General features: G+C 45.9%; 1 protein-coding gene across 3 annotated transcripts in view; it reads left to right on the plus strand.

Moving 5' to 3' along the window:
• SUGCT (succinyl-CoA:glutarate-CoA transferase) overlaps positions 1-15,828 on the plus strand; it is a 992,617-nt gene that overhangs the window by 873,330 nt on the left and 103,459 nt on the right. The window contains exon 13 of one of the 3 annotated variants that reach the window (XM_066585001.1): positions 11,712-11,737. The exons of the other annotated variants lie outside the window; for them this stretch is intronic. Within the exon in view, the coding sequence (XP_066441098.1) occupies positions 11,712-11,726 (15 nt within the window). The 3' untranslated portion in view covers positions 11,727-11,737. Of the gene's footprint in view, positions 1-11,711; positions 11,738-15,828 lie in introns of those variants that run through there. 3 annotated transcript variants of the gene reach the window in all.

Genomic DNA, 15,828 nt, shown 5'->3' on the forward strand with positions numbered 1-15,828 from the left:
GATTTTGGAATTTGACACCACTCTTAGCTTTGAAGGGATTGAATAAGGGCTATATTAACATCAAGAGGACAGCCACTCACTTATGCCAAGGGGATTTTGGAAATGATTCTCATTTGCTGACAGCACCCTCATTACTGATTGTGTAAGTAATTTATCAGGCATTTCTGAAAATAAACCTTTCATTTAGGCTAATAGGACTTGGCAGGGAGGAAACTTTGGCAGGACTTAACGTTCCTAGTTCTTGAAAAAAAAAACATGTTAAGGTCTAAGCATTTTTGTTTTATATTTATCAGGCATGTCATTTTAAAAGTGCCAGCTAATACCGTAATACAAATGCCGGACGGGGCGGAAGCAAATATTTCCTATTGGAAGTGCATAATACCAAACTTGGTTACAGTACAGTAGAAGGGTGTCTGGCAAGCAGTCATTAAATATTTGTTTCAAAAATGGTTTAGCACTTTAATGCATTTTTTTACTTTTTTAATTGTGTTTTAAGGGTAGAAATATTTCAATTAATTATTGTAAGAAAAAAGGACAGCACAGTCAGATGGTGTACATACATGTAGGGATACTATGTAGTGTGTACTGTATGCAGTAGTACACGTATTCCTCGCATTTCCTAGGAAAGTAGATTATTTCAACAATAAACTTAAAAAACATGTTTAAAGGGAACCTGTCACCTCCCCACAGCAGCGTAAACTAAGTTTTGGTGCTGTTATAGTACAGGAAGCCCGGTGAGGTATTTTTTATACTCACCTGTTCCCATGTTCCAGCACAGTTGACCTCCGAAGATTGCAGAGCGCTAGAAAATCTGTTTTCAGAGCCCTGTGCGCTCTCCCATACAAGGCAAGATTTCCCAGCGCTGCATGATCTTCAAGGACAAAGGCACTGGATCGCGGGAGCGGACGGGTATGTCACCTAGCTCTCGGTCACATCCTCTACCAGCACCATAACTTAGTTCATGGCGCTGAGGGAATGTGACTGCTTTCCACTAAGGGTAACATAGTAAAACTGATATAAAAAATAAAAGGTATTGTATCCAAAATTACATGAGTGATTGGATTTGTGGGGCACAATTTTAGTGGAGGGGGTTTATCTATCCTATTTATCTATCCATAATGTTGTATCTTTCCATATTTTTATCTATCATTCTGTATCTATCTGTTGATCTATAACTCTTTATCTATTTCTCTATCACCTTGTATCTATATGCCTGTCTGGCTATCACTTTGTATATATCTATTACTCTATTAATCTATTACTCACTGTCTGTTTCTCTGTATCTATTCATTTATCTATCTTTATGTATCTAAATATCTATCTATAACTCTGTATCTGTCTCTCTATCACTTTGTATCTATGATTCCACCACTTTGCATATATCTATCATTTTTTATCTATATCTATCACTTGGTATCTATTAGAGATGAGCGAACGTATTCGTCCGAGCTTGATACTCGTTCGAGTATTAGCGTGTTCGAGATGCTCGTTACTCGAGACGAGTACCACGCGGTGTTCGAGTTACTTTCACTTTCATCTCTGAGACGTTAGCGCGCTTTTCTGGCCAATAGAAAGACAGGGAAGGCATTACAACTTCCTCCTGTGACGTTCAAGCCCTATACCACCCCCCTGCAGTGAGTGGCTGGCGAGATCAGGTGTCACCCGAGTATATAAATCGGCCCCTCCCGCGGCTCGCCACAGATGCATTCTGACAGAGATCAGGGAAAGTGCTGTTGGTGCCGGAGCTGCTATAGGGAGAGTGTTAGGAGTGATTTTAGGCTTCAAGAACCCCAACGGTCCTTCTTAGGGCCACATCTGACCATGTGCAGTACTGTTGAGGCTGCTTTTTGCAGTGTTGCACATTTTAATTTTTTTTGTATATGGGCCGTGCAGAGCATTGCGCCCTTCAGTAATTATACATAGTCCAGGGCCAGTAGTGGTGGTGAGGCAGGGACAGAAGACATATATTGTGAGGCAGGGACAGAAGACATATATTTATTGAATATAGGCAGTGGGCCTTTCCAAAAACATTTGGGGAAAAAAATCTATTTGGGCTGCCTGTGACTGTCCTCAGTGTTCTGGGTCTGTGCTGGGTGTAGTTGTCCTCCTAATTCATACGCAGCCAGCTAAGTGTTACAGCAGGCTTGCGCAAAATTATTTCCTGGCTCTGTGTTGGCTGTTACATCACCGCTGTATTCCTGTCCACAGTGCAACAGTCTGCAGTTATTTTACATACTCCAGGGCCAGTAGTGGTGAGGCAGGGACAGAAGACATATTTATTGAATATAGGCAGTGGGCCTTTCCAAAAACATTTGGGAAAAAAAATCTATTTGGGCTGCCTGTGACTGTCCTCAGTGTTCTGGGTCTGTGCTGGGTGTAGTTGTCCTCCTAATTCATACGCAGCCAGCTAAGTGTTACAGCAGGCTTGCGCAAAATTATTTCCTGGCGTTCCGTAAGCGAAGTCAGCCTCCAACCACAGGCCAATAAGCGGCACATTTAATTACAGCGTTCTGTTTCTGCACTACTGGTAATACACCATGCTGAGGGGTAGGGGTAGGCCTAGAGGACGTGGACGCGGGCGAGGACGCGGAGGCCCAAGTCAGGGTGTGGGCACAGGCCGAGCCAGTGCGGTGGCCAGCGGTAGAGGCAGGGCCAGACCGAATAATCCACCAACTGTTTCCCAAAGCGCCCCCTTGCGCCATGCCACCCTGCAGAGGTCAAGGTGCTCTACGGTGTGACAGTTTTTCACAGAGACGCCTGACGACCGACGAACAGTGGTGTGCAACCTTTGTCGCGCCAAGATCAGCTGGGGAGCCACCACCACCAGCATGCGCAGGCATATGATGGCCAAGCACCCCACAAGGTGGGACGAAGGCCGTTCACCGCCTCCGGTTTGCACCACTGCCTCTCCCCCTGTGCCCCAACCTGCCACTGAGATCCAACCCCCCCTCTGAGGACACAGGCACTACCGTCTCCTGGCCTGCACCCACACCCTCACCTCCGCTGTCCTCGGCCCCATCCAGCAATGTCTCTCAGCGCAGCGTCCAGACGTCGCTAGCGCCAATGTTTGAGCGCAAGCGCAAGTACACCGCCACGCACCCGCACGCTCAAGCGTTAAACGTGCACACTGCCAAATTGATCAGCCTGGAGATGCTGCCGTATAGGCTTGTGGAAACGGAGGCTTTCAAAAGCATGATGGCGGCGGCGGCCCCGCGCTACTCAGTTCCCAGTTGCCACTACTTTTCCCGATGTGCCATCCCAGCCCTGCACGACCACGTCTCCCGCAACATTGTACGCGCCCTCACCAACGCGGTTACTGCCAAGGTCCACTTAACAACAGACACGTGGACAAGCACAGGCGGGCAGGGCCACTATATCTCCCTGACGGCACATTGGGTGAATTTAGTGGAGGCTGGGACAGAGTCAGAGCCTGGGACCGCTCACGTCCTACCCACCCCCAGAATTGCGGGCCCCAGCTCGGTGGTGGTATCTGCGGCGGTGTATGCTTTCTCCACTAAACCACCCTCCTCCTCCTCCTCCTCCTACGCAACCTCTGTCTGGCAATCAAGATGTGTCAGCAGCACGTCGCCAGCAGTCGGTGTCACGCGGCGTTGCAGCACAGCGGTGGGCAAGCGTCAGCAGGCCATGCTGAAACTACTCAGCTTAGGAGAGAAGAGGCACACGGCCCACGAACTGCTGCAGGGTCTGACAGAGCAGACCGACCGCTGGCTTGCGCCGCTGAGCCTCCAACCGGGCATGGTAGTGTGTGACAACGGCCGTAACCTGGTGAAGGCTCTGCACCTCGGCAGCCTCACGCACGTGCCATGCCTGGCCCATGTCTTTAATTTGGTGGTTCAGCGCTTTCTGAAAAGCTACCCACACTTGTCATACCTGCTCGGAAAGGTGCGCCGGGTCAGCGCACATTTCCGCAACTCCAAGACGGACGCTGCCACCCTGCGGACCCTGCAACATCGGTTTAATCTGCCAGTGCACCGATTGCTGTGCGACGTGCCCACACGGTGGAACTCTACACTCCACATGTTGGACAGGCTCTATGAGCAGCGTAGAGCTATTGTGGAATACCAACTCGAACATGCGCGGCGTAGTGGGAGTCACCCTCCTCAATTCTTTACAGAAGAGTGGGCCTGGTTGGCAGACATCTGTCAGGTCCTTGGAAACTTTGAGGAGTCTACCCAGATGGTGAGCGGCGATGCTGCAATCATTAGTGTCACCATTCCTCTGCTATGCCTCTTGAGAAGTTCCCTGCAAAGCATAAAGGCAGACGCTTTGAACTCGGAAACGGAGGCGTGGGAAGACAGTATGTCGCTGGATAGTCAGAGCACCCTCATGTCTATATCTCAGCGCGTTGAGGAGGAGGAGGGGGAGGAGCATGAGGAGGAGGGGGAAGAGACAGCTTGGCCCACTGCTGAGGGTACACATGCTGCTTGCCTGTCATCCTTTCAGCGTGTATGGCCAGAGGAGGAGGAGGAGGAGGAGGAGGAGGAGGAGGAGGATCCTGAAAGTGATCTTCCTAGTGAGGACAGCCATGTGTTGCGTACAGGTACCCTGGCACACAAGGCTGACTTCATGTTAGGATGCCTTTCTCGTGACCCTCGCGTTACACGCATTCTGGCCACTACGGATTACTGGGTGTACACACTGCTTGACCCACAGTATAAGGAGAACCTTTCCACTCTCATTCCCGAAGAGGAAAGGAGTTCCAGAATGATGCTATACCACAGGGCGCTGGTGGACAAACTGATGGTAAACTTCCCATCCGACAGCGCTAGTGGCAGAAGGCGCAGTTCCGAGGGCCAGGTAGCAGGGGAGGCGCAGAGATTAGGCAGCATGTACAGCGCAGGCATGGGACCATTCTCCAAGGCCTTTGCCAGCTTTATGGCTTCCCAGCAAGACTGTGTCACCGCTCCCCAGTCAAGGCTGAGTCGGCGGGAGCACTGTAAAAGGATGGTGAGGGAGTACGTAGCCGATCGAACGACCGTCCTCGGTGACGCCTCTGCCCCCTACAACTACTGGGTGTCGAAGCTGGACACGTGGCCTGAACTCGCGCTGCATGCCCTGGAGGTGCTTGCTTGTCCTGCGGCTAGCGTCTTGTCAGAGAGGGTGTTTAGTGCGGCTGAGGGAATCATCACGGATAAGCGTACCCGCCTGTCAACCGACAGTGCCGACAGGCTTACACTCATCAAGATGAACAAAGCCTGGATTTCCCCAGACTTCTCTTCTTTACCAGCGGACAGCAGCGATACCTAAGCAATACGTAGTACTGTTGGTACACCAATTTTTGGGGGCCCTCGCCTACAGTGTAATCCAATTAATTTTTAGCCCACCTGCATTACAGCTAACGTTACATCAGCTGTGTTGGGCACTGCAATGGGATATATTTATGTACCGCCGGTGGGTTCCAGGGAGCCACCCATGCCGTGGGTCCACACGGAGTTGTAACTGCATGTGTCCACTTCTAAAGAACCCCAGTCTGACTGGGGCATGCAGTGTGGGCCAAAGCCCACCTGCATTCAACATGACATTACCTCAGCTGTGATGGGCACTGCAATGGGATACATTAATGTACAGCCGGTGGGTTCCAGGGAGCCACCCATGCTGTGGGTGCACACGGAATTCCCATTGCGGAGTTGTACCTGCCTGTGACTATTTATAAAAAACCGCAGTCTGACTGGGGCATGCAGACACCTTGACAGAATGAATAGTGTGTGGCACATAGGTTCCCCATTGCTATGCCCACGTGTGCAGCTCCTGATGGCGGTGGCACAGGATTATATTTCTCATTGCTTCTGTACAGCATTGTGGGCTATCGCCCCGCCCCTTTTAAAGAGGGTCGCTGCCTAGCCGTGCCAACCCTCTGCAGTGTGTGTCTGCGGTTCCTCCTCATGGCAGACGCACTTATAAATAGACATGAGTGTGGCGTGGCATGAGGGCAGCTGAAGGCTGCGCAGGGACAATTTGGTGTGCACTGTGGACACTGGGTCGTGCAGGGGGGGGGGTTGGGCAGCATGTAACCCAGGAGAAGTGGCAGCGGAGTGTCATGCAGGCAGTGATTGTGCTTTGTTGGAGGTAGTGTGGTGCTTAGCTAAGGTATGCATTGCTAATGAGGGCTTTTCAGAAGTATAAGTTGTTGGGGGGGGGCACTCTTGCCGCTATTGTGGCTTAATAGTGGGACCTGGGAACTTGAGATGCAGCCCAACATGTAGCCCCTCGCCTGCCCTATCCGTTGCTGTGTCGTTCCCATCACTTTCTTGTATTCCCCCGATTTTCACAAATGGAAACCTTAGTGAGCATCGGCGATATACAAAAATGCTCGGATCGCCCATTGACTTCAATGGGGTTCGTTACTCGAAACGAACCCTCGAGCATCGCGAAAATTTCGTCCCGAGTAACGAGCACCCGAGCATTTTGGTGCTTGCTCATCTCTAGTATCTATGTATTTATCTTTAACTCTGTATCTATTTGTCTGTCTGTCACTTTGTATTTATGTCTTTGTCTATAACTTTCTATCTATCTATCTATCTATCTATCTATCTATCTATCTATCTATCTATCTATCTATCTATCTATCTATCTATCTATCTATGCCTCATCTGGTGCACAGGGTTAAAGCAGCAGAAATGCAGTCTTAAGCTCTCACTCATTACCTGAAGGTTGCAAGTTCAATCCGCACATGGTTCAGGTAGCTGGCTCAAGGTTGACTCAGACTTCCATCCTTCTGAGGTTGGTAAAATGAATACCCAGCTTGTTAGTGGGTAATAAATTTAAAAAGTGCTGAAAATGCTGCGGAATAAGTTAATGCTATACAAATAACAAATCCCCCCTTCCTTATCTATCACTTTGCATTTATGTATTTGCCTATATCTATCTATCTATCTATCTATCTATCTATCTATCTATCTATCTATCTATCTATCTATCTGTTTTCTACCTGTCTACTTTAATGCATATGTTTCACATTGCTTACATAGCATCAACATATTCTGAAATTGCACGAATAGTTTGTAATCCTACCAGGACAGACATAAACCAGGGCAAATGGTTCTTTCAGTCAGCCTATTATATGACAACTAGTGCAAACAAGAACTGCAGTTATTGCCCATGTTAACAAAGCTGGTCTGTACATGAAAGCAGCAATCTGATTGCTTGCTATGATCAACACTCCCAATTGTAAACTCCACTCAGTTTTCATACAGTCAGGTCATTATGTGTATTTGCAGTGTATGATATACTGTAGACCAATTGTTTCTATAGTGGCATAATGCACAGCGGTGTACCCTAAATATATAATCGCTCCCATCGGTCCCTGATCCCAGTGTAGATAACATTCTATTTCAGACATTTACACAAAGTGACTCGAGTCACTTTGGAAGTAAATAGGGAGCACACAAACAGACAGATCATGTAAATCTTGCCCCGTTTAGATCTAAAACTCCGGACCTCAATAATCAAATGCTAATATACTGAACAATCTGTTGCTATATACATGCCTTCAGCATATCTCACTACTGTATCTCTTCTATGTTTATTAAAGGGGTTGTCACATCATTATATATCATATTCATTGTATCTTAACAGTATTGTACATGCAGTTATATAAGGATCCAGTGAACAGTTATGGCATTTATTTAAAAAGTATGACGCCCCCTGGTGTTTAAAGTGTATAGGAATGTGCACATCCATCTACTGAGCGGAGTACTGGTGGACTCACAGCTCAGGCGCTCTCTCCATTTATCAGTAGGGTTTAGTCACACGGGCGCATCGGCGCCAGTACACGGGCGCCCGTGTGACTGAGCCCTCACTGCAGGAAGAAGACGGCCGTACTTCAAGACGGACGACTCCCCGCAGCGCTGAAGAAAGAACACATGACTGGCAATGAAGCCGGTCACATGTTCTTTCTTCCGGCGCTGCAGAGAGACGTCCGTTCTAAAGTGCGGCCGTCTTCTACCTGCAGTAACACGGGTGCCGATGCGCCCGTGTGACTAAGCCCTAAAGGAGCAGAGCCTCTGAAGAGAATACTCTTTCTGGAGGGAACTAAGAAGGAACTATTGTGTCATCTGCCAGAGGCGGAAGGAGACTGATTTGTTCTAGAGCATGCCTCCAGTAGCACAGCAGATTTGAAGCAGCACCAAGGTGAACACTGAATAAAAGAAAGATGCAAAAGGTTTTGCTTGACAATAAGGCAAATTCCTTTAAACGGCTAGTAACAGCATATAAGACATTTAGTAGGAAAGTAATTCATTGGTTAACCCCTTTCAGTGACTACAGGTAAACATGTGCCCTCCCTCATCTTAGCTCTAACATGGATTAGTCTTCAATTTCCCTTAAAACCAGTTTAAGGCCTCCTTCCCACGAACGGATTTCCGCCGCATAATTCGCGGCGAAAATCCGCTGCGTTGCCCGCAGCTATTAGGTTCTATTGAACCTAATAGCACAATGCTCACGATGCGTAATTCCAGCGCGGAATTACGCACCGCGATTTCTCCCGTCCTCACCCGCAGCATGCTCTATTTTCTGCGGGTGAGGACGGGCTGTACGCACTGACGGCTTCCATTGCAGTCAATGGAAGCCGTCCGTTCACGCTATCTCCCGCTGTAACCAGCGGGAGATAGCGTGAAAAAACGCTTTCCCGCCCACCGCCGCGCGTCATATGACGCCAAATGACGCGGCCGGCCGCGTCACGTGACACGGCCGGCCGTGCACGTGACACGGCCGGCCGTGCACGTGACACGGCCGGTGACGCGGCGGTGGTGGGCGGTGACGGGCGGTGACGCGGCGGTGGTGGGCGGGGAAGCGATTTCACGCTATCTCCCGCAGGTAAGTATAGGGGCTCTGGGGGGCGCCGTGACGGGCTTCACTGCGTAATATTACGCGGCGGACCCCGTCACGCTCGTGGGAAGGAGGCCTAATACAATATTGCGAAGTGTTAGCAATACCCTTTTTTCCATAAACAGCACAACGCCTGTTGTGTGTGATATTGCACTTCAGCCAAATGCACTTCAATGCAGCTGCAATACCAGACAAAGGCCATGGACAGATACGGTTCTATTTCTGGAGAACCCCTTTAAGGAAGGACATCTCTATACTGTAAACAGAGGCAAAAGTCCAAGTATAGTAAGACTGCCTTATTTTATGCTGGTCTAAGTGTTTTTTTGACAAATTTATTAAAGAGTGCAAGGCTTTTTTTGGAACATTTTAAACTTTTTGATAGTCATAAAATCAAATCTATGCCTACTAGCACACATTATTATTAGCTCTAATTTGTCGCACTACTTTTTGAAGTAGTTTATGGCTATAAGTAGTTTTTGGCTATAGAAAATTTTCGAATGCAGTTCCAAAATATGTCTATATAAACTAATAGTAAGTGAAGGATAATTACACGTTGTAACATCATGATGAGGTGTTCTAAATCTCAATGGTGCATATTGATGAACTTAGTTCTGCTATGTCTGTACACATGCGTCTTGATTTACGGTATATCATACATATGTTATTTATCAGTATTTTTAAAATGTAGACTTTGTAAGGCTGTTTTCGTTTAGTGTGAAACCCCATTCAACTACAATATATGTGCAGTACATTATATATCCAGAATGGATATAGAATGGAACAGAATGTTGGTAGACAGCAAAAAAAATTTAAAGGTGGGCTTAAAGCTAACCTTAAAAACTGTGGCATAGACATCAAGAACTGGGAAGCCCTGGCCCTCGAGTGCTCAATTCAGGGGCAGCCATCACCAACAGTGCTCTGAATTTCGAAAAGGCATAAATGGAGGGTGAAAAAGGGAAATGTATCAAGAGAAAAACACATGAAGCCAACCCTCGTCAGTACCGTCTTCCACTAGGAAACCGATGTCCCCACTGCAAAAGAACCTGCAGATCAAGCATAGGTCTCTATAGTCACCTACGGACCCACGGCAAAGACCCCATACTTGGAAATCAATCATGCTCGGCCTCAAATGATATCCAGCTAACATTTTGCTTGTGTATGGAGGATGCTAGCATGGGGTAGAGCCTACATCCGCCTCTTTGCTAGTACCTGCTTACTCTACAGACATTTTTATAGGCAAGTTCATCCTTCCATGTGCTGACCGTTACAGAGCTAGCCATGGATCATACGCCTACACCCTCCTTACACCCGCCCCTGCGGAACCATTTTCAGTAGCCACATCAATACAAAACGTATCGCTAGTTTTGGGCTTTATACACAGTCTTCTAGTGTTATCTACTAATTTGCATTTAGGCTTTTTAACAAATGAAACCCGGACTTTTGGCATCTTGACATCTCTATTTCATAATGAATACTGATATTTTAGTTGGAAGGGATATAATTTACAAAGTCATTCACCTGCATACACTTGAATTACAGTCTTTCTTCAACTAGAAATGTAAAGTTTTTTTCAGTGCTGGGAGTCTTGGTGAGGGGCACGGAGTAGTTTATGTTCCAATTTCCTAAAAGGCTAATACTTTGGATACAAATTCTCAAGTCATTGATGTTCGTGTTGTTTTTTTCCATGCACATTGCTAAACTTCCAGACAATGTCCATTTGAATTAAACTCAGTTATGACTCATGCCAGACTTCGCTTTTATGTAGACCGTTTTAAACAAAGAGTATTGATCCGTACATTTGGCAGCTACACCAAAACTGCTATACCAATGACATTTCTGAATGTAACATTTAATACAATTTAATTCCATTGTACTCTCCTTTTCTATTTAAATATGAGAAGTACACTCTTAGGATTATTGACTTCTTGTTCTACTCATTCTGATTTAGTAAATGGTTTTATAGCAATTACTGCACCAAAAGATGCACAATGCATTAAAGCAGTACAGCCAAATGCATGAAAGTTTTTCCAAAATTGGGTTTCCCTGTGTTGCAGTTCAATGTAGGAAAGAGAGGGTACGTGTATGTGCGCCTCTCTACACTGAAGTGTTTGGAAGTTAGTGAAACTTTCTTTGTTATTTCCTGCTAATTTGTGGTGTCTGCTAGTCATTTTGGATTGCAAGAGGGGACCTCCTATTCTACTAATGGGGTGGCCCCCCAACTATTTATGGAATATACTAAGGATATGCTATGTATCTGTTTGGATGGAATATCCGTATAACTAGGAATTATTATTTTATCATTTCTAATGACAAATAGTAAAATGATAATCAATTCTTTGACATCTCTTATGAGATGGCGGCTTGCTGCTGAACGTAGCCTGCTGTCTTCTTGGATAATACTACTCAGTGTGTATTCTGCCTCTTGTATATAACGGTCCTGATTTACCAACAAACGTGCAATTTTTTGGTGCAATAAAATCTCAAATTTGGGTGCAGCTTTTTTGAACAAAAAAAGTGACTTTTTAGGTTTCAACAAATTTTAAAAAGTGGGTGTGGCTGAGCAGATGGGAGTTGACATATTTACCATAACTTGTTCTGGGGCAAACTCTGGCATAAATCGACACCGATTTATAGCTGGCTAGATTTGATTTCTGGTGCATGAAATAAAATCCACCAAATTTATTAGGAAGTGTGTGCTTTTTAATAATTTTGGTGCCTACAGTGCATTTTATATTAAGACAGGTATAGGAAACAGCAGTCTTGATACACTATGGCTAGTGTTTTTAATTGTAGTCTTCAATGCTGAGAACAGTAGGTAACAAGGGAAGGAACAGTATATACACTAAATCTCTACTTTATTGCAGATATCCATCAAGTAATGCATTGGACCTACTGTGGCCTTCAGAGCCACAAATTCTAGTAAGTGTTTAAGTTATTCTGCAGGCTAGCTTCATACAATTGCTGAAAATTAGATGGAGGTGCTGATGTGTTCTGATCAGCTGACAAGAAGGGGTCATCGATTCATGCTGCTTGCACCAAATTCTGAACTGACATCAGCACAAGGCAACAGAAATCTGGATTCATCTGGCCAGTCGATGTTTTCCCACTGCTCAGTGATCCAATGTTTGTGTTCTTTGCCCGCTAGTGTCTTGACTTTCTGCTTCTCTTAGACAACAATGGCACTCAAACTGGTCATCTGACATAGGCCATTTATGGTCAGGGACAGCAAGTTGTATGTTCACACAAGTTAGTTGAGCACCAACATTTTACTTGGTTGAAACTTGCTTGACTGTGTGCCATCTGTTTGTCAAAACGATTCTTGACATCCTCCTCTGACCTCTTTTATGGATGAGTTATTTACGTCCACAGGATCCACTTAAGGGCTCCTTCACATAAATGTATGCACATTTTCGCATGCTTCAGCCAAACTGTTTTCACACTAAACGAGGCCTTTTTGCATGCGTATCAACGTAATCTACTCTACTTTTTCCACCTGCAGGCCATGCTCATTTGCGTGTGGCAAACAAAGATGCACCACTTGAAATCTCTAATTAGTCTAATGAGTTCCAGATGTGTTCTTTTTTTAGCGGAATTATGCAGTGTTTCATGCATCTCATCTTTCATGTGTATAGTGCATTTGTACACCTTCCCCATTGCCTTCTATGGGGACCTTTGGTGTGCAAATGCGCAGAAAAATAGAGCATACTGCGTTTTCTATATTTTTTTTTTTGCACAACTGGAAATGTGAATAAACCCATTGAAATCAATGGGTTCTTTTCTTTTTGTATTATGCGCGTAAATTTGAGCACAAATTTGTCTTTGTTAACGAACCCTTAAATGGATGTTTTTCTTTAGTTACACCATTCTCTGTATACTCTCCACACCATTGCGCAAAAAAAACCCACAGGGTTGACATTTTTTGAAATACTTGTCCTGGCTAGTTTATCACAGGTGATCAGGCCTCATTCAGAGTAAGGCCTTAGTCACACGGGCGTTTTTTGCCGCGATTTGCGGATCGCATGACGGATGCGCATCCGCAAATCGCGTGACCGGGCCGAAAAATCGCCCGAAAAAACTGCTCCTAGCCGTGTTTCAATAGAAACGGGCCGGAGCTGTCCAGCGCATTGAATTCAATGGAGCCAGCAATGCAGCCGGCTCCATTGAAAGCAATGCGCTGCGGGCGATCTCACGATGAATTTTCGGGAAGGGCTTAAATATATAAGCCCTTCCCTGCAATTCATCCAGAAATGTGTAAAAATAAAAAAAATATATATACTCACCTGGTCCCAGCAGCCAGAGTTCAGCCGCAGCCGGTGGCAGTTCTCCTGAACTGCTCTCTGTAGTATTCAGCAGCCGGGGATTTAAAATCCCTGCCTGCTGAATGAACTGCCTCTGATTGGTCACAGCCTGACCAATCAGAGGCAGCTCTCACTCACACCCATTCATGAATTCATGAATGGGTGAGTGAGTGCTGCCTCTGATTGGCTCAGCGCTGAGCCAATCAGGGGCAGCTCTCAGCTGTCATTCATGAATTCATGAATGGGTGTGAGTGAGAGCTGCCTCTGATTGGTCAGGCTGTGACTAATCAGAGGCAGCTTATTCAGCAGGCAGGGATTTTCCTCTAATAACAAACCGTGTCCTTATTAAAGGTAAAATACCAAGTAAGACTTGATGAACTAATGACAAAACAGTCTGTTCCCGGCGCCTCTCTCTATATTGACAGGCCGGTGAATGGAAGCATAGGAGCACGTTTGCCTTGGTTTGACTCGGTCATTCACTAAACTCTAAATTCTGTGCAAAAAGTTCAAACTGTTTACATCCCTCCGGGACATTAATCTTCTAGAGCTGCGCGCTACTGAGCAAGACACAACACTATGAATATAAACTGCCCGACGTGAAACTTCACAGATTCACTGCTTATATGTTCTGGGTTGGTTCCCAATAAGTTTGCAGTTTGTACACGAATGATCATAACAATATTATTCTCAACTGCAGATACAAAACAGCGAGGAGCTATAACATTCTGAATGGAATCAAATAGACTTAATGGCAATCATGTCTATCCACACGGAAGAAACGCTGTGATGTCATTTCCGTTCATCTCATTTCTAATGGGAGTAGTAAAAGCAATTACTGATTTTATAGGGTCTGTGCAATAGTCCCCGAATGAAATTCTATTGTTCCCTCTGAGATAAGTGATGCAAGATATGCCTGGCAGCTCTTTACCCTCTCTATGGAAATGATGGTGCGTGTAGACGTAACGATTATCGTTCAAAAAAGCGTTAAAATGAACAAAAGCAAACGATAATTCAGTTCAAACACAGGCCAACGACGGACAGGAATCGTTCCCTTTTGGTTCATCGTTCGGTTTCAGCCGGCATAGAAAGCATTGTTGGCTCGTTCACTTCTCGTTGTATTTAAACACTCCCTGCTCAGTGCTTCATATAGGAAAGGGAAGAGATTCTCAACGATGATCTGAACGATTGAGAAATCAAACCTGCATGCTGGAGTCCAAGCTGATAGCTGTTGATTACTGTATATCTGTTGCCAACTTTAGTCATCTTAATTAAAGTCATCAATGAGTTTACAGCAAAAGTCTTTGCTACACATACAGAATGTATAGGTAACATATCTGGTGCCCTCCATAAAACCTATGTGTAAGCAGCATGCAGGGTTTTCTTTAAGGCATCAGCAGACCCTCTTCGGAAGTAAAAAACATCATTTTATTTAATCCATTTCTTGCTTAAAGGGGTTGTCCCGCGAAACCAAGTGGGTCTATACATTTCTGTATGGCCATATTAATGCACTTTGTAATATACATCGTGCATTAATTATGAGCCATACAGAAGTTATTCACTTACCTGCTCCGTTGCTGGCGTCCCCGTCTCCATGGAGCCGTCTAATCTTCAGCGTCTAATCGCCCGATTAGACGCGCTTGCGCAGTCCGGTCTTCTCCCTTCTGAATGGGGCCGCTCGTGCCAGAGAGCGGCTCCTCGGAGCTCCGCCCCGTCATGTGTGCCAATTCCAGCCAATCAAGAGGCTGGAATCGGCAATGGACCGCACAGAAGACCTGCGGTCCACCGAGGGTGAAGATCCCGGCGGCCATCTTCACAAGGTAAGTAAGAAGTCACCGGAGCGCGGGGATTCGGGTAAGTACTACCCGTTTTTTTTTTTTATCCCTGCATCGGGTTTGTCTCGCGCCGAACGGGGGGGCTATTGAAAAAAAAAAAAACCCCGTTTCGGCGCGGGACAACCCCTTTAAAGCCCGCAACGTTTTGACTGTTGCTCCCAGTCTTTATCAAGCCAGTATTGATAAAGACTGGGAGCAACAGTCGAAACGTTGCGGGCTTTAAGCAGGAAATGGATTATAAAATGATGTTTTTTACTTCTGAAGAGGGTCTGCTGATGCCTTAAAGAAAACCCTGCATGCTGCTTACACATAGGTTTTATGGAGGTGACGTTTTTGGATATTTGGTCCATATCTGGGTAAGCTTGCATTTTATGAGTTATTCTCCCACTTTGTGTCAATGACAATTGAGTGCGGCAACCATATATTGGCATATTATATCTGGTGCCCTGCTTTTCAACGTTGCTGCTGCTTTTCAGCCCTTTCCCCTTCCACTCTTCATGTACGTAACATGTCCAACAGATTCTCAGACAACCCTATACACAGTGTACTTCTGTATTCTGAGATATAGTCCCCTCATCTTGGAACGCGGGACCTGCAGGAGAAGACAGAGGATTGACACAAAGGTCTTACATCATCACTGATGGTCTATTTGAAATTGAGGGAGTGTCTCAGACTACTAATGTGTATAGGATAGTCGGACAATCTGGTGGCCATTTTAGGCCCAATGTCCACAGGTGGATTTGATTTGTGGAATCTGCGGGGGGCACCTGTGCAGACGATATACAGTTCAAGCTGCCCATAGGGAAACATAGGCATCCGCAGCTGAATTTAAGCATGCAGATTTTATTTGC

The sequence above is a fragment of the Eleutherodactylus coqui genome, chromosome 12 (assembly GCF_035609145.1).
Source record: "Eleutherodactylus coqui strain aEleCoq1 chromosome 12, aEleCoq1.hap1, whole genome shotgun sequence".
In the NCBI taxonomy this organism is placed as follows: domain Eukaryota; kingdom Metazoa; phylum Chordata; class Amphibia; order Anura; family Eleutherodactylidae; genus Eleutherodactylus; species Eleutherodactylus coqui.